This window comes from Cetorhinus maximus, chromosome 3, assembly GCF_964194155.1.
Source record: "Cetorhinus maximus chromosome 3, sCetMax3.hap1.1, whole genome shotgun sequence".
In the NCBI taxonomy this organism is placed as follows: Eukaryota; Metazoa; Chordata; class Chondrichthyes; order Lamniformes; family Cetorhinidae; genus Cetorhinus; species Cetorhinus maximus.
This window is the reverse complement of record NC_135881.1, coordinates 178,949,242-178,971,632: the sequence shown is the minus strand read 5'-3', so window position 1 is coordinate 178,971,632 and position 22,391 is coordinate 178,949,242. Positions and strand designations below refer to the sequence as shown.

General features: G+C 42.5%; 1 protein-coding gene across 1 annotated transcript in view; it reads right to left on the bottom strand.

Annotated features, from left to right (window-relative positions):
- The window catches only part of LOC144679067 (oxysterol-binding protein-related protein 10-like), a 266,323-nt gene that overhangs the window by 33,198 nt on the left and 210,734 nt on the right, over window positions 1-22,391 (bottom strand). The window contains exon 8 of the mRNA XM_078539340.1: window positions 4,033-4,531. Coding sequence (XP_078395466.1) covers window positions 4,033-4,531 — 499 coding nt within the window. The remainder of the gene's footprint in view (window positions 1-4,032; window positions 4,532-22,391) is intronic.

Below are 22,391 nucleotides of genomic sequence, written 5' to 3'. Positions count from 1 at the left end.
AGGGTACTCTGAGGTCAGAGTTGGCATTCATTATATATGCACGTTTAAAAAATCTTTCAGAACTAATCTACAAGTTAAAACTCACAAAAAAATGAAAACATCTAAGGCTTATCAAATATGTGCACAGAATATTATGAAATGTAAAGGGTTTGCCAGTAATGATCAATGAAAGATATGTGCTGACATTGCACTTATTGATGGGAGAAAAGGACTTACGTGCACCAGCATAAATAATAGTAGTCAGATTTGAGGCTCTAGCCATATGCTTGTGATAGTGTAGAACGGAATCCATGCATACAGTGTTATCTCTATCTTCAAGTGGACAAAGTAGCTAACTCTCTCTGACTGAGCCATTCTCTAGAATGTTTTTATCCTGGCGTTACAAGGGGAGCAACCACATTTAATAAATGGCAAAAAAAAGTGCACCGGCATGAGGTTTGAAGGGGAGTACACAGAGGAACAGACAGGATAAATCACTGTCAATAGTTCCAGTAAACAGTGACAAAGATCAAAGTCAACATAAATTAATTTATCAGACCTGCAGAAAAGTTCCCAGGTTGTACATGTCACTAGGCATTTTAGAAGATGCTAAAGAAAGTACAAAGTTCTCCTCATCACTTTCAAAATTCGTGTACAACACTTGTGTTCTATTATCAAGTCCAGAAGTGTACATCATAGAATATGGCATGAAAGATTTTGAACTGACCTTGTTATAAGCAATTTTGCTGTCTGCGACACTAACAGAGCAGCAGACATAGCCTCACACTGCTTCTCTGATACTGTCTTAGTTAAATCATACTCCTGAGACTTTCCTGTAGGGCTACAGTTCACTGCACTGAATAATAAAATACTAGTGAGAGTGATGACACACAGAGAAGATCTTCATTGTCATGTAAGGTGCGTGTGACTATTCATGAATCTGGAATCAAGCAACATTGCGATAAAACCTGTTGGTTTAATTGCATGATTCCGTGCAACAGCCGAATCCTCTGGTATAAACAATATATTAAGAGGATAACTAAGGAGAGAGTAGGGCCCATAAATGACCAGAAAGGTATTCTATCTGTGGTGGCGGAGGATGCGGGTACATTTCTTAATGAATACTTTGCGCCTGCCTTCACAAAAGAGGGAAACAATGCAGACATTGTAGTTAAGGATGATGAGTGTGAAGTATTGGATGTGATAAACATAGGGACAGAGGAAGTATTAAGGGGATTAGCATCCTTGAAAGTGGATAAATCACTAGGGCCGCAGGAAACGTAGCCCAGGCTGTTAAAAGAAGCCAGGGAGGAAATTGCAGAGAGTCTGGTCATCATTTTCCAATCCTCACTGCATACAGAGGTTTGGAGGTCTGCTAACTTTGTACCTCTGTTTAAAAAGGGAGCGAGGGATAGACCGAATCATTGTAGGCCAGTTAGTCTGACCTCAGTAGCAGACAAATTATTGGAATCAATTCTGAGGGAGAGGATAAACTGTCACTTAGAAAAGCATGAATTGATCAAGGACAGTCAGCATGTATTTGTTAAGGGAAAGTTATGTCTGACTAATTTGATTGAATTCTTTAAGGAAATAACAAGGAGACCTGATGAGGGTAGTGCATTTGATGTGGTTTACATGGATTTTAACAAGACTTTTGACAAGGTCCCACATGGCAGATTGATTAAAAAAATAAAAGCCCATTGGATCCAGGGGAACGTAGCAAGCTGGAAACAAAATTGGCTCAGTGGCAGGAAACAAAGGGTAATTGTTGATGAATGTTTTTGTGATTGGACAGCTGTTTCCAGTGGGGTTCCACAGGGCTCAGTACTAGGTCTCCTACTTTTTGTGTTATATATTAACGATTTGGACATAAATGTAGGGGGAAATGATCAAGAAGTTTGTAGATGACACAAAAATTGGCTGCTTGGCTGATAGCGAGGAAGATTGCTGTAGACTGTAGGAAGATATCAATGGACTGATCAGGTGGACAGAAAAGAGGCAAATGGAATTCAACCTAGAGAAATATGATGTAATGTATTTGGGGAGGCCAAACTAGGCAAAGGATTATACAATAAATGGGAGGACATTGAGAGGGGTGGAGGAAGTGAGGGGTCTTGGAGTGAATGTCCACAGATGCCTTAAGGTAGCAGGGCAGGTTGATAAGGTGGTTAAGAAGGCATATGGAATCTTTTCATTTATTAGCCAAGGCATAGAATATAAGAGCAAGGAGGTTATGCTGGAGCTATATAAAACATTAGTTAGGTCACAACTTGAGTACTGTGTGCAGTTCTGGTCACCTCATTACAGAAAGGATGTAATTGAATTAGGTAGACAGGAAATTTACGAGGATGGTGCCAGGACTGCAAAATTGCAGCTACGAGGAAAGGTTGGATAGGCTGATGTTGGTCTCCTTGGAACAGAGGAGGCTGAGGGGAGATTTGATTGAGATGTACAAAATTGTGAGGGACCTGGATAGAGTGGATGGGAAGGGCCTATTTACTTTAGCAGAGAGGTCAGTGACTAGGGGCCATAGATTAAAAGTGATTGGTAGAAAGACTAAAGGGGAGATGAGGAAAAGATTTTTCACCCAGAGGTTTGTGGGGGTCTGGAACTCATTGCCTGGAAGGGTAGTAGAGGCAGAAACCCTCAACTCATTGAAAAGGTGTCTGGATATACACCTCGAGTGCTGTAACCTGCAGGGCTGAGGACCAAATGCTGGGAAGTGGGATTAGGCTGTGTGGCTTGTTTTTCTGTCAGCACAGACACGATGCGCCAAGTGGCCTCTTTCTGTGCCATAAACTTTCTATGATACTAAACCAGAGCAGGGGGAAATTGCAATCCTAGATGAGTGCCTAAGTGCACATATACGGAAATAATAAAATCTCTCTAGATGAAAGCTGTAAACTACACATTAAAAAGAGTGGTAATAATTTGTGACGGGGAGGGATTGGTGGATTGGATCACTGCAGTTGTGGCAGACAGCACACTTTCTCTTTGCAACTAAAGTATACATTCAATCTAGAAGATATTCACCCAAACAATAAGGTGAATCAGACTATTTTCAGGGAGGTGGGGAGAGTACGCTATAGCAATCAGGAGGGAGGAAGAGATTGGAGCTTGGTGTGGTTACGGGGCAGGGGTGGGGGGGGTGGGGGGGTTGGGGGCATGGTCACTGGACAAGTGGACCATCACAAGGGAGAAATCAAAGTTGAAATTGGCAGGGGAAACAGATGGGATGAAGGATCCCCTGAGGTCTGGGGGAGCATTCCTGATCCTTCTGGTCCTCAAGAAATATTGTAAAAGCTGGCAGCTCCTCCCTCCCCTTCTTGAGCCCTGGGAAACATGTGCAGCATCTGTTGAATTGCCTGATTTAAATAGATTAATGAATTGTGCCACCTCACCAAGGCACCCAGACATCATAAAAATCCATCATCATAAAAGTGGCAAGGGGAGCGTACAAGTACATTCTAAAGTCAATGATCCCAGTACATGTGCAGAAACTACAACAGCTTACCACAATGCTAACATTGATTAGATGTTGAGTCTAATGATTCTGCCTCTGTAATGTGAATATTTGGCATTACATTGATTCTCAAAGCTCAACATTTTTGTGGTCCAACACACCATGTTGGAAATCTACTTTGAGAAAAATCAGGATTATTTTTCAAGGTTGCATTACATATAATTAACAGCACAGAAACAGACCATCCAGCCCAACTGATCTATGCCTGTGTTTATGCTCTGCATGAGCCTCCTCCCACTCTACTTCATCCAACTTTAGATATAAAAATGGAATCAAGTTCTGGGAAATGTTGAAGTTTTAAACAAGCATTTGCAGCATCATGATTAAATAGGGTGCTCTCTAAGAAATATTAGAATGGACCAACATATGAATTTTTAGTCATTGAAAATGATATTTAGAAATCTAAGTAGATATTGAGACCATAAAGCACTGCTGTTAATTAATAACTGAACTTTGTAGCGGCTTTCAATCCACCATAATACAATAGGCGTTAACTTAAAAAGAATGATGGATTTGCAAACTGTTCTTACCTTCCCCTACCATGGTGACCCCTATGGACATCCCCATGAATTTGCTCTTGGTCCACACATGTGCATTCACACAAATTTTCCTCTCTTTGCATTCGCAGTAAAAACCAGAAACCGGTGGATGATGGGAAACTTGTTCTGCTGCAAATCTCACTTTGTAGCATTCTGTTGGGTCTTCGCTGGACTCGATGGCTTGTTGGGTGTTGGGCTGATCCTTGCCCATGGTTAAAGTGCCATTGGCTCTGTTGGCTTTTACTTTATCTTTCGGCACATCCCAAGAACAGTGGAAAGTTTCTCCAATTATCGGATTATAAGGTTTCTTTGCCACCGCTCCCTTTCGGCCTTCATGGAAAGCAGTCAGGTAATATTCCACAAAACTGATAATGCGCTCTTCAGCTGTGGTACCAGCAGTGATCGACACAAACATGTCTGCATGGGCCATGAAATTTGCATACATTTCCAGCAGTGACCTCTTTTCTAAAATAAAAGTTGGAAGCACCACCTGTTAAGAATGAACAAAGGAGACAATTTAGTTCTTTCTTAACTATTAGCATCTTGAATGTCAAATTGAAAATTAAGAAGCATCTTAATATAGAGAAAATACAGGTTTATTCTGGAAGCAAGCTGCATGATATATGTTTCTAGTGAGGAAATCGTGACAAATTTGTGTGGAAGATATCACAGGACTATACTGAAAACAGAAGGATCTGGGAGATGGTAATATTCAAAGTAGTAACCTATTGGGAGGGTTCAAATAATTCTGAAGCAGTTTCTCAGCTGTACCTGAAAATGTTATCACTGCCTGTAAGTGTGCGATATTCAATGGAACTGCAATTTCAATGCAATTTTTTTTCATTCCAGCCTTCCCTTATCACAGATTAGCACTGTGCAGCTAAGGATTCAAACAACTTCAGATTTTTCATGTAAGATGTCACAGAAGGCAATAGTAAAATATTTGATAATTGAACAATCTTATAGAATCATAGAACAGTTACAGCACAGAAAATGTTCATCCCACCCATCTAGTGCTACTTTGCCGTCTTCTCCCAATAGCCCTCCACATTCTTCCTTTTCAGATAATAATCCAATTCCCTCTTGAATGACTCAACTGAATCTGCCTCCACCACACACACACAGGCAGTGCATTCCAGGTCCTAACCACTCACTGAATAAAAATGTTTTTCCTCATGTTGCTATTGCTTCGTTTGCCATTTACCTTAAATCTGTGCCTTCCACCACATTGTCAATTGCAATTTATCAACTCATGGCTTTCTCCACAAAATATTTTTGTTTCTTTTCCTCTTCTCAAGTATTATTTTAATTTGTTTTTAAAAGGCATCTAAAGGTTTTTTTGACTTTTTTTAAAGATGTGGCTTACTGTATTATTGTGGAAGACTGTGTGCAACAGGAGTTGGAATAAGTTCTTTGAAATGGCTACCAGCAGCTTTGTCAGTTTGAGTGATATGCTGAAAAGGCAACATCATAGGTTCTGTTTAAGAGGAGCTGTTATTGTTGGGTTGTCTTAGAAGACATTGGGCAGAATTTTACATTCAGCATGCGAGCACGCACCTGACACACTGGAATGTAAACTGACATGTGATGACGTCGGGTGTGCGTTCCGTATCGCGAACTCACGCGATATTTCGTTCAATGGGTGCACGCCAGAGACGGCTGCGCACCCACCAATAATTGATTGGCTTATTAAGGCCATTAACAAGGTAATTGAGTTGAATTTTACACTGCCTGCCCAACCTTACGGTTGGTAGGCAGGTGAAAAGGCCAAGCGACCTTTGCGTTTTTTAGGAAACCTCATCCAAGAGCAGGATGAGGTTTCCTAAAGCTAATACTAATTAAATAAAAACTTTCTTTTGAAAATGAGGGGACATGTTTCATTAAATTTTTAATGTCTTTAGCTGTTTTTTTTATTAACGCTTCAATCTCCCTGAGGCAGCTCTGTGCCTCAGGGAGATTGAAGCGCTCTTTCGCTCGCAAGCGCAAACTGCACGCAGCACCGGACTTTCCCCCCTGCCCGCACAGATGCTACCACTTGCGATCCACACAGGGCGGGCCTTAATTGGCTCCGTGACTGCCCCCTCCCGCTCCCACCGAGCCCGCCCGATGACTGGAAAATCCTGGCCATTGGATATCTTGTTCTCGTAAGAGAACTGGCTGGAGGCAAAGACCTTTCCTTAAAGATACTTTTATTAACATAACTAACTATACACAAAATTACAGAATGTCAGGACAGAAATATACTGCTCCTCTCTTAGGATCTTCTCACTCATTTCTCTCTGAGTGGGATCATTATGACATAGCTACTGAGCATGTGCGTAAGGATTAGGGTAGTGTTAGAGTTAACCCTCTACTCTATAGTGGAAAAGGAAAACAAGCTAAAAGAGAATGAACTGTGGGAAGAGTGGGGACCTGAAGTTGTAAGACAATTTTTCTGGAAATTATGGATTATATGCTCTGATTTTGACTATTAATTTGGCTAAATTTATAAAACACAGGTTAATAACAGGTAGATTTTGAGATTGTCCACTTTCTCAATCTATCATTTTTGGGTTTCCTATTCATAGTTCCAAGGTGTGTTTTATTGAGCTATTTTAAGGAAAGATTATTAAGCATGTGAAACTTTCAATCATAAGCTGTGTTGAAGCAGAGTTCATGAAGCCTTCTAAATTGGAATTGGATAGCTTTTTGAGAAAGAATATCAAAAAGTATGGGGTGGGATCAAGAGTGTGGGATTAAACTAAATGATTCATGTGAAGAAAAACACCAGCACAGGTTTGATAGACCTGCTTTAGCTCTGTAACATTTTCTAAATCCATAAGTTTGTTTTAGGAAGGAAGAGTAGTTTTATATTAGTTTGCTGGAAACATTTTATAAAATGTGTATTGTGCAAAGGGAATGACTACAGTGGAGAGGAGCAGCATGTTATTACACTTCTGGTGATGGGTGAAGAGAAGGACAAACTGATATAGTAGAATGCTACAGGTTTGTATTGGGATGAAAGTAACAGTCCTTATTTATGAATATCACACTGATTGTAGAGAAATAGGAGTATTACCTTCTCTCATGAGCCATCCATTAAAAAATCAATGAGTCCCTCTGATCTTAAGGAACTGCTTCAAGGTCCGATAACAGGACCTAAGGACCCTGAGATTTGCAGAATGCTTTACCTAATCTTTATTCAATTTATTTATCACCAACTATTGTGGAGCAAACATTAGCTGGGGTTAATTCAAGGCTATCTTGGCTAAGAAAGAACACAACTTACTGCTGGGAGCTTAAACATTGGTCAGTATCTTCTCCTTCCAATGGAATCCTTAAAGTTAAGAATCTGCTTCATGGCCAAATGCATTCTCTAGTGCTGACTTTTGGAAGAAAATGTCTACTTGCCTGCTATAATTGCTGTAAGACGCAGGAGCATTCTTCCTATCCACTTCCTATGCAGCTTGGTGGATATCTTGGAGCAATCCAATAATCACTGTGAAAGCCTATCACTGCCAATATCTGCAAATTCAATGGGATTATAAGGGCTATGCACCTTCCAGAATATAACCTGAATTTGTCTTTTGATGGCTATGACTGTGTCCTACAACAATTTGCACTTAAACGGGTTTTTTATTTAACAAATAACAGTAACCCTGACCAATTTCTGCTACCTTGGATAACTTGTAATCAGCCCCGATTTTAACCTATTCACTCCCAGAAGGAACAGAGCCTGTTATTTTCAGATCTCCAATTTACACTCAGTCTAATTTTACACCCTATTTCATTGGGAAAGCAAAATGGAAGGGATGTAAAGTGGGTGTCATCTCCTATTTTGATTCCTCAAATCCCAAGTATACAAAATACAAGTGCCATTTGCTTTTCACCAATCCTATCAGTGAATTATATGGGCTTTTAAGTGATTTACAAATATATTCTGAACTCGATCAAGGAAGATAGAAGGCAACTGATAATCCTACCCTACAGCAATGACTATAGTGAAGTGTCTTCAGACCTGGGTCATCAGGGAATCTGTCGGTCAGTAATGGCATCTGGTGAAAGAATCCTGCAGCAAACCTCACCAGTTGGTTGATACTTATCAGTGATCAACACAGCCAACTATTTAATCTTCTTTGCTACTGACTAGCAATAAACGCATGACTGTTTAATATCTTTGATGACAACCAGTAGTTTTCCAATCCTTCTCTGCCACCACCACTTGCTGTGGAGAAAAGGCAATCAATGGAGTTCAGATACAGATCACCCATGATCTAACAGAACAATGGCTAGCCCGGAGGAAAGCAGAGCCAGCCTTTGGAAGGACAACAATGCAATTGCTCTGGAAATTTTCTTGGAGAATCTAGACACACGGGGGATGCTAACCAAAGAACTTGGTTTTGTTAAGCTGGTGGTTGGCGGTTTTCGTAAAATAGTTGAGGTGCATAAGCGACAGACAGCATTGCATGGCTGTCAATGGGGGTTGAAATGTGCAATTTTGGCAAACTGGGATTGTGCAGCAATATTCAAATGTGTTCTGGTTTGATGTTAATAGGTCTGTTGAAATGAATGATTGAAGGGAATAGGGCACTACTGACTTAAAAGGAGAGATTAAAGGAGGTTGACCATGAGTTAAAGGTCCATTAAATGTCTGAATGCTATGTTTGGAAATGGCAGATGACAGAGAGTAAGCAAGGCAAATCACTGAAACTTGAGTGGTTTGCCCTTTACATAGGTATGAGGAGAGAATTGGCCAATGTTAATTGGGTAAATAGACTAAAAGGTATAGAGGTAAAAGAACATTGGAAAATATTTAAAGAAACAATTCAAAATATTCAACAAAAATACATTCCATTGAAGAACAAAAACTCAGCAATCCGTGGCTCACTCAGGAAGTTAAGGATAGTATTAGATTAAAAGAAGAGACTTGCAATGTTGCAAAAGACAGAAGCAAGTCTGAGGATTGGGAGTGTTTTAGAAACGAGCAAAGGGCTACCAAAAAGTTGATAAAAATGGAAAAAATACAGAATATGAGAGTAAACTAGCCAGAAATATAAAAGCAGATTGTAAGAGCTTTTGTACCTATATAAAAAGGAAGAGAGTAACTAAAGGTAACATTGGTCCCTTAGAAGCAAAGATAGGAGAAATTATCATGGGGAATGAGGAAATGGCAGAGACGTTGAACAAATATGTTGTGTCTGTCTTCACAGTAGAAGACACAAGTTCCATACCAGAAATAGATGGTAATATACAGGCTAAAAAGAGAGAGGAAATTAGGGAAATTAATGTCAGTAAAGATAAAATACTGGACAAACTTAAGGGGCTAATATCTGACAAATCTTCAGGACCTGATGGCCTACACTAGGGGCAGAATTTTGCGGGGCGGTCGGGAAGCAAGCCCGCGATTGGGCCCGGAAGGCAATTTCACACTGGTGGGCTAATTAAGGCCTTCCCAGCATGAAACACCAGCGGCAGCACTGAGTGCTGTCTGTGCATGCAGGGTTGGGGGGGGTTGGCAGTGTGAGCCAGGCGGGCACAAACTTCGTGCAACAGTTAAGTTGGACGGGCAACAAAAAATTTACATTAATCACCTTTTTAGTGGCCTTAATAGGCCTTTTGATTGTCAGCGAGTGCGCTGCCAACTCCGGCGCGTGCCCGCTGACCGGAATATCATGCGAGAGTGCGTGATGACGTCGGGACGCACACCCAATGTCATCACACATCATTACGCTCAGTCGGGTCGGGCACGCGCCCACCAGCTGAGCTAAAAATTTTATCCTACAGTTCTAAAACAGATAGCTGCAAAGATAGTGGATGCGCTAGCTACGATTTTCCAGGATTCTTTAGATTCAGGAACAGTCCCACTAGGTTGGAAGTTGGCAAATGTTACTACACCACTTTTCAAGAAGGGAGGGAGAGAGAGAAAACAGTGACCTATAGGCCAGTTAGGCTAACTTCAGTTGTTGGGAAAATGCTAGAATCTATTATTAAGGAAGTCTTAACAATACACTTAGAAAAGCGTAGTGTGATTAGAAAAAGTCAACATGGGGCTGAATTTTCCGGTGTGAGCACAAACCCGATCGGCGCCCCCGATTGGGTGCGCACTGCCATTTTATGTGGGTGGGTCAATTAATGCCTGCCCAGTGTGATGCTCACCCGGAAGCACTGAGCACATGTGCGCGAAAGAGCACAGAAATCTCCCTGAGGCACAGAGGTGCCTCAGGGAGATTTGTTTAAGGTTCAAACATTTCAATAAAGAATTGAAAATATTTTAAGACATGTCCCCTCATGTGACAGTGTCACATGAGCTGGGGCATGACAAGGAACATTAATTTAAAAATGTATTTAATTTATAAACACTTCCTGAAACCTCATCCCGACTGTGGATGAGGTTCCATGAAAAATGCGAAGGCTGCCTGCGCTATTCGCCTGCCCGCCAACCTTAAGGTTGGGTGGTAAGCTCATTTAATTGATTTAATTAGTTTTAAACATGCCTTAATAGGCTTTTGACAGTTCAGCCAAACTGAAATCCTAAATGACGCGAGGTGACATCGGGACATCTGCCCAACGTCACCGCGCGTCATTTTACTCCTCTGGCTCACTGAATCCATTTAGGTACAATGAAATCGCTGTGTAAGGATTCTGGGATTCATGTCCAGGCCATGCTGAGGCTGGTGTCCTCACGAGCTGCCTAACTAGGGAAGTAGAGAGGGTTTTAAACGGAATAGTGGGGGCAAGGGATGAAATTTGGGAAGATGTAGTAAACCAAAGAGTAGAGACAAGGCAAGAGAGACAGGTATTAATATGGGAAATGATAAACAGATTGTGACAGGAAGGGACAGAGAGTACAAGTCTAAGAGTAAATCAGCAGATAAGGCTAGACACTACAAAAATAATAAAAGGACAAAACTAAAGGATCTGTATCTAAACGCATGTAGCATTCGAAACAAAACAGACTAAATGAAACAAATAAGTACGATTTGATAGCCATTACAGAGACATGGCTACTGGATGACATAGATTGGGACCTGAATATTGAAGGGTATGTGACATTTTGGAAAGACAGAAAACTAGGAATAGGTGGAGGGGTAGCTCTGTTAATTAGTGATGGTATTAGCACATTAGAGAAGGATGACCTAAGTTTAGAAAACCAGGATGTAGAAGCAGTTTGGGTTGAGATGAGGAATGGTAAAGGCAAGAAGTCACTTGTGGGAGCGGTTTACAGGCCCCCTAACTGTAACCACACGGTGGGACAGAGTATAAAAAAGATAATTGGAGCTTGCCAGAAAGGTACATCAATAATCATGGAGGATTTTAATCTACATATAGACTGGTAAAATCAGATGGGCAAAGCTAGCATAGATGAGGAGTTAACAGAATGTTTTCAGGATAGTTTCTTAGAACAGCACGTTCTGGAGCCAACCAGAGAGCAGGCTATACTAGACCTGGTATTGAACAACGAGATAACCTCCTAGTGAAGGCACCCCTAGGTAGCAGCGATCATAATATGATTGAATTTTACATTCATTTTGAGGGAGAAATGAGTGCATTTAATAACTTAAGTAAGGGCAATTATGAAGGCATGAAAGCAGAGCTAGCTAAAGTGAACTGGCAAATGAGGTTAAGGGTTATGTCAATAGAAGTTCAGTGGCAGACATTTAAAGGGATGTTTCAGAATACACAGAATATATACATTCCAATGAGAAAGAAAAATCCCAAGGGGAGGGCCCACCATCCGTGTTTAATTAAAAAAATTAAAGACAGTATCAAGCTTAAAGAAAGAGCATATAATTATACAAAGACGGGTGTCAAGTCAGATGATTGGAAAGAATATAAAGAATAGCAAAGAATGACAAAAAATATTAATGAGGGGGGAAAAATTAGAGCATGAGAGAAAGTTAGCTAGTAATATAAAGACAGGTAGTAAGAGTTTCTATAGATATTTAAATATGAAAAGAGTTAACAAAGTGAGCAATGGTCCTATAGAGAATGTGTCTGGGGACTTGATAGGGAGATGGCAGATGAATTAAACAGGTATTTTGCTTCGGTCTTCACTATAGAGGGCAAAAGTGTAAATCAGGAAATGGAAGGGAGGGAGGAACTTGGGAAAATTCGGGACAATCACCTGTTAAGTGGTATTGAGCAAATTGTTGGGGCTGCGGGCTGACAAATCTCCAGGTCCGGATAGACCACCCTCAGGTCTTGAAAGAAGTAGCTAGTGAGATAGTTGAGGCACTGGTTTTAATTTTCCAAAATTCCCTAGATTCGGGGAAGGTTCCATTAGATTGGAAAATAGCAAATATAACTCCTTTATTCAAAATGGGAGGGAGACAGAAAGTGGGAAACTATAGGCCAGTTAGCCTAACATCTGTCATAGGGAAAATGTTAGAAGTAATTATTAAAGATGTTGTAGCAGGGCACTTAGAAATATTCAAGGCAATCAGGCGGAGTCAACATAGTTTTGTAAAAGGGAAATCATGTTTAACCAATTTATTGGAGTTCGTTGAAGGAGTCACATGTGCTGTGGATAAAGGGGAGCCAGTGGATGTACTGTACTTAGATTTTCAGAAGGCATTTGGTAAAGTGCATCAAAAGTTACTGCAGAAAATAAAAGCTCTTGGTGTAGGGGGTAACATATTGACATGGATAGAAGATTGGTTACCTAACAGGAAGCAGGGAATTGGCATAAATAAATGGGTCTTTTTCTGGTTGGCAGGATGTGATGAGTGGTATGCCACACGGATCAGTGCTGGGGCCTCAAACTTTTTATAATTTATATAAATGACTTGGTTGCTGATGATACAAAGCTAGGGAGGATGGTAAATCATGAAGAGGACGCAAGGAACCTACAAAGTGACAAAGATAGGTTAAGTAAGTGAGCAAAGATCTGGCAAATGATGTATAATGTGGGCAAATGTGAAATCGTTCAATTTGGCAGGAAGAATAAAATAGAAGCTTATTATCTAAATGGTGAGAGATTGAGGAGCTCTGAGATTAGAGGGATCTGGGTGTCCTAGTGCATTTATCACAAAAGGTTAGTATGCAAGTACAGCAGGTAATTAGGAAAGCTAATAGAATGTTATCATTTATTGCGAGGGGAATTGATTACAAAAGTAGGGAAGTTAAGCTTCAGTTGTACAGGACATTGTTGTGACCATATCTTGAGTATTATATATAGTACTAGTCTCCTTATTTAAAGAAAAATGTAAATGCTTTAGAAGCAGTTCAGAGAAGGTTTACTAGGCAAATTCCAGGAATGGCCGGGTTGTCTTATGAGGAAAGGCTGGACAGGTTAGGCTTGTATCCACTGGAATATAGAAGAGTAAGAGGTGACTTAATTGAAACCTTTAAGATCCTGAGGGGACTTGACAGGGTGCATGTGGAGAGAATGATTCTTCTTGTGGGAGAATCTAGAACTAGGGGTCTTTTTTAAAAAAAGGAGTCGCTCATTTAAGACAGAGGTGTCTCTCAGAGGGTTGAGTGCCTTTGGAACTCACTTCCTCAAAAGGTGGTGGAAGCAGGGCCTTTGCATATTTTTAAGACAGAGCTAGATAGATTCTTGATTAATAAGGGGGGCAAAGGTTACCAGGGGTAGGCAGGAATGTGGGGGTGAGGTTACATTCAGATCAGCCATGATCTTATTGAATGGCGGAGCAGTTTCAAGGGGCCAAGTGGTCTATTCCTGCTCCTAATTCATATGTTTGTATATATGTTCATATGTATGTAATGTTGTTTCAGAGAGCCAGTGCAGATTTGATGGGCCGAATGGCCTCCTTCTGCACTGTAAAGATTCTTTGTTTCTGTGATTCAAAATCAACATTTACAGAAACTTGAATGTGGAAGAACTGGATCTTGTTCCACATTGTTGTGTTGTAAAAGACCGTCCTAATAAATGTTATGAAGGAAGCTTAACTAAGGCAGCATCTGGCTGCTCTGGCAGAAAACAATCAAAAACATCTGCAGTTAATTGGATAATTGAGAGTTTGGTTGTAATCTTCCAAAATTCCCTAGATTCTGGAAAGGTCCCAGCAGATTGGAAAACTGCAAATGTAACATCTCTGTTCAAGAAAGAAAGGAGGCAGACAGCAGGAAACTATAGGCCAGTTAGTCTAACATCTGTCATTCTGAAAATGCTAGAATCCATTATTAAAAAGGTAGTAGCAGGACATATGGAAAAACATAATAAAATCAAGCAGAGTCAGTATGGTTTTAAGAAAGGGAAATAGTGTTTGACAAATTTATTAGAGCTCTTTGAGAATAGGCAGGGTGGATAAAGGGAAACCAGAAGATGTGGTGCATTTGATTTCCAAAAGGCATTCAAGGCTGCGCCGCATAAAAGGTTACCACGCAAGATAACAGCTTATGGTGTTGCAGGTGATAAATTAGCATGGATAGAGGCCTGGCTAACCTGCAGGAAACAGAGTCAGGATAAATGGGGCATTTTCAGGGATGGCAAACAGTAACTAGTGGAATGTCATTGCATCAGTGTTGGGGCCTCAACTATTGACAATCTATGTGAATGACTTGGATGAAGAGACTGACTGCAATGTAGGCAAATTTGCTAATGATTCAAAGATAGGTAGGAAAGCAAATTGTGAGGAGGATACAAAGAGTCTTGAAAATGATATGGACAGGTTTGGTGAGTGGGCAAAAATTTGGCAGATGGAGTATAATGTGGGAAAATGTGAGGCTGTCCACTTCAACAGAAAGAATAGAAAAACAGAATACTATTTAAATGGAGAGAGGCTGCAGAATGCTGTGGTGCAGAGGGGCCTGGGTGTCCTTGTACATGAATGACAAAAAGTTGTAGGTACAGCAAGTAATTAAGAAAGCAAGCAGAATGTTGGCTTTTATTGCGAGGGAGATGGAGTATGAAGGTAGAGAAATCTTACTATAACTATAGAGGAATTGGTGAGACCAGACCTAGAGTACTGTTTTGATCACCTTACTTAAGGAAGGACATAATTGCATTGGAAGCGGTTCAGAGAAGGCTCACTAGGCTGAATCCTGGGATGAGGGGTTTGTCACATGAGGAAAGGTTGAGTAGGTTGGGCCTACATTCATTAGAATTTAGATGAAAAAGAGGTGATCTTATTGAAACGTGTAAGAGTCTGAGGGGCTTGACAGAGTAGATGCCAAGAGGATGTTTCCCCTGATGGGGCAATCTAAAACTAGGGGCACAGTTTCAAAATAAGGGTTCTCTCATTTAAGACAGAGCTGAGAAGGAATTTCTTTTCTCAGATGATGGTTAGTCATTGGAATTATTTTCCCCAGCGAATAGTGGAGGCTGGGTCATTGAATATATTCTAGGTTGAGTTAGACAGATTTTTGATTGGCAAGTGAATCAAAGGTTATGGGGGGCAGACAGGGAAGAGGAGCTTAGGCCACAAACAGATCAGCCATAATCTTATTGAATGATGGAGCAGGATTGCGGGGCCAATTGGCCAACTCCTGCTCCTATTTTTTATGTTCTTATGAGTGGAAAACAGAACCAGTAAGGTTGACTGACGAAGTAACAACCATGCAGAGAGGATTTTTATTTCACAAGAGCATCACTTTGATGGCTGATAAATGCTTATGGATCTGTTTGCAAGGTCACTGTGTCCTGATTGTATAGGAGATTATGCAACAACTATCCTACATTCAGTATTTATTTCAAATCTTCAATGTAAATCTCCTTTTGAGGGGTTAAATTAAACATCCCACTATGTTTCTGACTACCCACAAGCAATACCAGAGAAGGTTGGCTAATACATATTTTTTTTTAAATTTCAATGTTTAAATGAAGGACAAGCAGCATGACATTACCAAGGTTTTCCTCCCCCTTTTCCTCTCCTTTTTCTGCCAATTTCCTCCCTATCCACCCTTAACATGATAGACTACCAGCAGGGGGCAAGTCCCTCAGCAACCCTATTACTTTATCTAAGGCGACATTCTATTATGGGTGAGCCCACACAACAAATTTCAGCAAATTCATATTATTTTATGCTCAGTCAACAAATATACAAGTCACATTCATCATTTTTCTTTTGCCAACCACACCAATGCTACAGAAATGCAAGTCATTTGGTTTAGCTCATTACACATAGGTCTTCTTAAAATATTCATCTTGATGTTTGTGGGATTATTTCCTTCAGGGATTTTTTTTTTGGTGGAGGGAAGCTTTTTTTGTACAGAAAGCAGTAATGAAACTACTGTACAGAAGCTCTCATAATAATGCTCAGAATTCAAATAGTGAAGTGAGTTTAATTTAAAAAGCTCAATTCTTATTTCCAAAATATAAAAACGATGTTCTTGAAAACAATTTATTGGAGAAAAGACAAATAATATATAAAATTCCATGTATTTATGTTCAACGCAATAATTAAACATTCATCTACACCATTTAAATAAAAATAAATGAAACCTAACAATTATTTAGCACTTTTTACGACCTCGGCCTCGCAAAGAGCTTCACAGCGAATTAAATACTTTTGCCATGTAGTCATTGTTGTAATGTAGGAAATGCAACAGCCACTCCGCACACAGCAAGGTACAATAAACAACAATGTGATAAGGACCAGTAACCTCATCTAGTGATACAAAAGCAAAACACTGTAGATGCTGGAAATCTGAAAATAAAAGCAGAAAACGCTAGAAACACTCAGCAGATCTGACAACATCTGTGGAGAGCAAAACAGAGTTTATGGGGGGAATTGTCCTAGATTTGTAGCAGGCAGGAAAAAAAACATTTTACCCGCAATGGTGGCTTTTCATGCCGCATCATCCCAATCCCGCCTCATTAATCATACATTCCTGAGAAACACGTCGTTTTGCTGCCGAGTAGCCTCTGATTCGCCTGCCACAAGGTCACCTCACCACTTCCTCACACTCATGGCGCCATATATAAAGCGCAGCTCCATGTACACTTCTCAATGTTTCCTGTCCAGGACTGCTGCACAGAAGACATGGTCCAGAAAAGCAAGACGACAGCAGCCCCTCCGATTCAGTGATGTGTCCCTGGAACTCCATTTGGATACCATAGAGGTCCGCCGTGAAGTCCTCCACCCCTGCTCTGGCCACAGGAGGGGCAGCAACATCACCAATCCAGCTTGGGAGACAGTGGCAGCGATGGTCACTGCCAATCCCCTGCAAAAGAGGACAGCCACCCAGTGACGAAAGAGGATGACTGATCTCCTCGTTCCGCCAGGGTAAGTCAATCTTCTCATCAGTCTCAATGCATACATTCACAAACCCATCACAAATCCACAGGAATCACCATTCGCTCTCTCTCACACACCTTCATTGTCCTCATCAAATTCATGGTACCACTCACCACCCACAAATGCCAGGCATACTTATCATCTGGCCTGGTAGGCATCCTGCTTATATTCTCTCCATCTGTCTTCATTCAGGACAAGCTGGCACAAAACTAAAGGTAGACATCACAGACTGGTGGAGGAATGCCTGAAAGCAAGGTCCTCGCGGACTTTGAAATAGAATGTTCCAGCTGGCTGGCAAAGATCTGGACCAATCCTGCGCTGAAGGTGAGGTCGGCAGTGCTCGACCAAGTGAGGATCCAGCAGTGCAACATCCATCACATAACAATCCTGTGAGTGATGTGTCCTGTTCCACAGGCCACTGCCATGTGCTAATTATCTCTCCTTGCTTTCGCAGGCACATCTGGGAAACAGCCAAGGGAGTCCAGACCCAAGTCCTCGACTCAAGCCCCGAAGACACCTCAGAAGAGGAATCTGCTGAAACCCTCATTAAAGACCCATCATAACGCTCACTCACACCCTCCCCCAGCGCAGAGGCACACGCCTCAGTGGCACCAAGCTTTAAAGTAGCCTCGGAGTCACAACCTGGCAAGCACATCACACTGTCTGATCCACAGCAGGTGGAGGCAGGGACTTCCTAGGTTTCCGGCACTCGGAAGACTGCAGGAGACCAGAAATCTGCTGAGTCCAAGTCAGATGACAAGACTTTGGACTCGGTCATATCTCAGTTGCTGGAGCTGCAAAGACAAGCTTGGGAACATCAGGAAGGGATGTCCACTGCACTCCTCAGATTGCAAAGCACGATGGAGGAGTCCATCCGCCATTAGTCTGAGGCGACAGCGCCTGCATGCCAACGCACCGAGGTCAATACTGGTAGGATGGCAGCCGCCATGGAGACCTACACTGGTGCATGGGCTGAACTCCATCGCTGACGCCATAGTTGGCCTCCAACAGTGTGTACGTGACAGGGGTGCGGGCAGCTCGATCTCACTCCAGCTTCCCCTTCTCTGCAAGGAATCAGTCAGGGGCCCTCGGGCACCCATAGGGAGGAGGATCAGCAAGTGTACACGCCAGGGCCATCTACTCAGGTGACTCCGGGAGCGTCCAGCCCATCTGAATCCCCTCTTCCTGTGACCCCAGCAAATCTAGCTCCACAGGCCAAGGAGGGTGCCACGGCCACGCAAAAGGACTCCGAAAGTAGGCCAGCGTCCTCCAGGTCTTGGTCCTCCAAAGGACACCCATCAAGGTCATCACTGACAGGGCATAGCAGTCAGCAAGCTGCCTCCACCTCCGCTGTGGATGTCGGAGAGCACCAAGATATAGCAGCACGGTTAGGAAGTTAAGTGTTATGACACAGCATTTGTTAAAGGCTGAGTTATTCCAAGTCCCAGAGCGAAACGTTAAACAACTATGATAACCTATATTTTCAATTGGTATGTTTTGAGTTGCAGCTCCAAATTCAAGAATAAGACCACCAAGTCTCGAGAGGTTTTATATCAAACTAAATGAAACATTTATTATTTTACAACAAATTAAACACATACACCTGGCTACAAATTACTACTATCATAACTTTTTTTAACAAATTCCCAAATAAATCTCCATTAAGGCAATAATAACCAATAGACTTAAACACGCACCAGGCAAAGCATTTTTCACCTTATGAATTCAAAATGAGGTTCCTTTCAATTTGGTTCCTTTACAGACGCAGTGGTATGCTTACAGGCTTAGATCTTACATGCCACTGGCCTGCACACACACAACTCCTTTCTGTTATGCCCAGCCTTCCCCTTTGAATGTAAATTCTCATTGGATCACCAGGCCCTTTGAACCTCTTTCAATAGTACCAATTTTATTAGTAATATAAACATTGTTTGGTGTCTCCTAGCTAGGTGCAAGATTTCACTCCCACTCCTGAATGCTGTATTCAACAAAATGCAAATGTACCCTCTACCTTACTGTTTAGATCTCAAAGCTATTATACATCAAAGCACCCAGAGTAGCTGGCTTTAATCCAATTAACACACACAGACTAAACCTCTATTAAAAAAAAATAATTTCTAATAACACTGTATACATTAATATGTCTTCACGGCATTAAGAAAATGTAGTTGCACAGCCTGGGCATGGATGTTAGCCACTTGTACATAATGTTCATTTTGTTAATAAGCTCCCAAGAATGTTTCTTTGCCTATGGCTCCTTGTTCTGATAAGCAGCGTTCGTGTCACACAGATGTGAAACCTTGGTCCCTGCACAAGATAAAGGCAGGTGTCTCAGTCCAGAGCCTCTTTCCTGTGCTTTGTGCAACCTTCCCAGCACACTGACGTTGTACCTTCACTGTCACTGGTCACATCAGTCATGCCTGCACCTCGATGGGGCTCATCATTGCTGCCAGAATGTCCTCGCCCGGCGCCACAGAGTTCCATCATCCTCTCTGTGTGCTCCCAGCACCTTTGAGGTGCGGCTAGCCCCCCATCTCATCAACATCTGTGTCTGTTGACAGTCTAGTCCTGAAGGGTTCAGCTCACGAAGGATGCCATAGGGTCAGGAGAAGTTAAAAGTTTCCCTGCAACATCTCCATGATATGACCCTGTTCACAGAGTGCAAGCAAGGTGCCATCAGCCAGACAGGAGTCAGACATTCACATAAGCTATGTAAGGATCTATGGTGTCCTCACTGCATGTCGTCATCATCCTCCTGGAATGTAGCGATTATGGGCATCCATTGCGTCTCCATGATGAGAGCCTTATCTCAGAGACTAAGTGTGCTGCCATCAGCCAGACAGGAGTCAAACATACACAGTTGCAATGTGACAGCTGCTATGGTGTCTCCCTACTGCATGTCGTAATCATCCTCCATGAATCTAGCAGTTATGAGGGCCTCCTGAGCGTACCTGCCTTGTCTGGCTAGTGCAATGGCCTAATCGCCATCATCCTCGCCTTCGAGGACCTCTTCACCCTCATCCCCATCGACGTACCCCTCATCGAAGAAGACGTGTTGCTCCTCCATCTCCTCCTCATGTTGCAGCGTTAGGTTGTGAAGGGCGCCGCAAGCAACGATGATGTGTAACACTCACTGTGGACTGTATTGCAGGGCTGCACCAGACCGGTTCAAGCCACCGGAACCTCGTTTTCAACATGCCGATGGTTTGGTCCACCATGGTGCAAGTTGCAGCATAAGCTTCATTGTTGTACCTTCTCTCTGCTGCACTCTGAGGTCACCGCATGGGTGTCATCAGCCACATCCTCTGTGGGTAGCCCTTGGCCCTGAGGAGCCAACCATGCAGCCTCTCCGGACCCGAGAAGACATCAGGGATCTGAGACCTACTGAGAATGTAGGAGTCGTGGACACTATCTGCGTAGACCTGCAGGATGCATTTGTGGTGGTTGCACACCAGCTGAACATTCAGCCCCTTAATGCATCCCAGAGAGTGCTGACCACCACTAGGAGCCAGAGTTCAGTGCACTGTTTGGCTGCCTGAAACCCCACCCACCTCCACCCCACTCCACCTGACCGATTGGTGGCAGTTTTGCCCACTGGACTCCATGCTGTGCTCTCAGCTCAGGCATTCTCCTAAACCACACTGCAAGGCTGCACTGTTATCTTGAATCATGGGGGAGACTGGTGCACACCAGGATGATGACATTGCAAGCGGCTGTGAGGACCTCCACCAGTGACTGCTCCATGGCCAGTTTTCGCAAGGAGATTATACAACATGCCCAGTCATCCAATTGTTCTATGTTCACTAAAATGTTCATTAGTTTGCAGTCTGTGCCTGAGGGTTGAAAAGCTCTCAAGCATTTGGTAGCACTTTCAGGCTTCTGCAGTGCTTGAGTGGACAGATAAGCAAGAGACCTGACTCCAAGCATGTCAACTCTCCTCCATCTTCACCCCTTTTTTCAAAATTCATTTTTATTTTTATCCACTTATTTTTTTTATTCATTTTTATTTTTATTCATTGATTTTTTTTAAAATCACATTTTACATCTGTTCGCCCCCCCGAATCCCACCCCCACAAGGGCCAACTGTTACTTGCTTATGCTGTTCTTTTCAGAGTGCTTACCCCTGTTCTGCTATCATCACATTCTACTTTCTTACTTTTGCCATTATCAGCAACTTTTTTAGCCCTTACCACTACCATTAACACTTCCTTTGTCCTTTTGTTCATGGCATCTGTCACTGGCCTCCACCTATCACTGGCCTTCTTTCCAGCTTCACCTGTTCCACCCACCTTAAACAGTATAAATTTCGTCACATTTCTACTTCTCTGTAGCTCTGGAGAGGATCATACGCGCTTGAAATGTCAACTCTGCTTTTCTCTCCACAGATGCTGTCAGACCTGCTGAGTGTTTCGAGCATTTTTTGTTTTTCTTTCAGATTTCCAGCATCCACAGTATTTTGCTTTTATCCAAGCATATCAATGTGGCTGCGCCTGAACTGTCTCAGCTGTAGAGAAATTACACAAGGTTTCTGTAATGCGTGGCCGCTTCCCTCCGCCCCCCCACCCACCCTGCACGTGCTTGTGCACTACCATCAATCACAATGCGGCCCTTGCTCCTCAATTTACCTCATTTGCAGTGCAGCCCTTGCCCCCTGCCAACTCGCCTCAACTGCAGTGCAGCCCTTGTTCCCCTCAACTTGCCTCAAAGCCCCTGTCCCCCTCAACTTGCCTCAACCGTAAGGCAGCCCACCCCCCCGCCAACTCACCTCAGCTGCAGGGCAACCCTTGATCCCCTCCTGACAGCTCGCCTCAACCGCAGTGCAGCCTGTGCCCTCTCCTGAATGCGCGGCACCTCAACCTTGAGGTCCAACAGGCGATCTTCGCAAGCGATGCGCAACGTTACTATGCACTGACCTCCGAGTTTCCCTCGAAGCGCAGTTCACCAGGTGCATGCCTTATAAATGCTGTTGTGAAAACATCGGTGTGTGGGGGATGATTCCGGTGAGCTGGGCTTATAATGATATGTAGATGTATTACAATGAAGTTCCCGACGTGCAGTGGTGGGAAACACGGCCCATCATTGACGGATGGAGCAGACGATTGCAAACCAGTTTCACAATGTTGTGAAACCGAATTTTAGCCTTCCTGCCATATTATCCGCTCACACCCG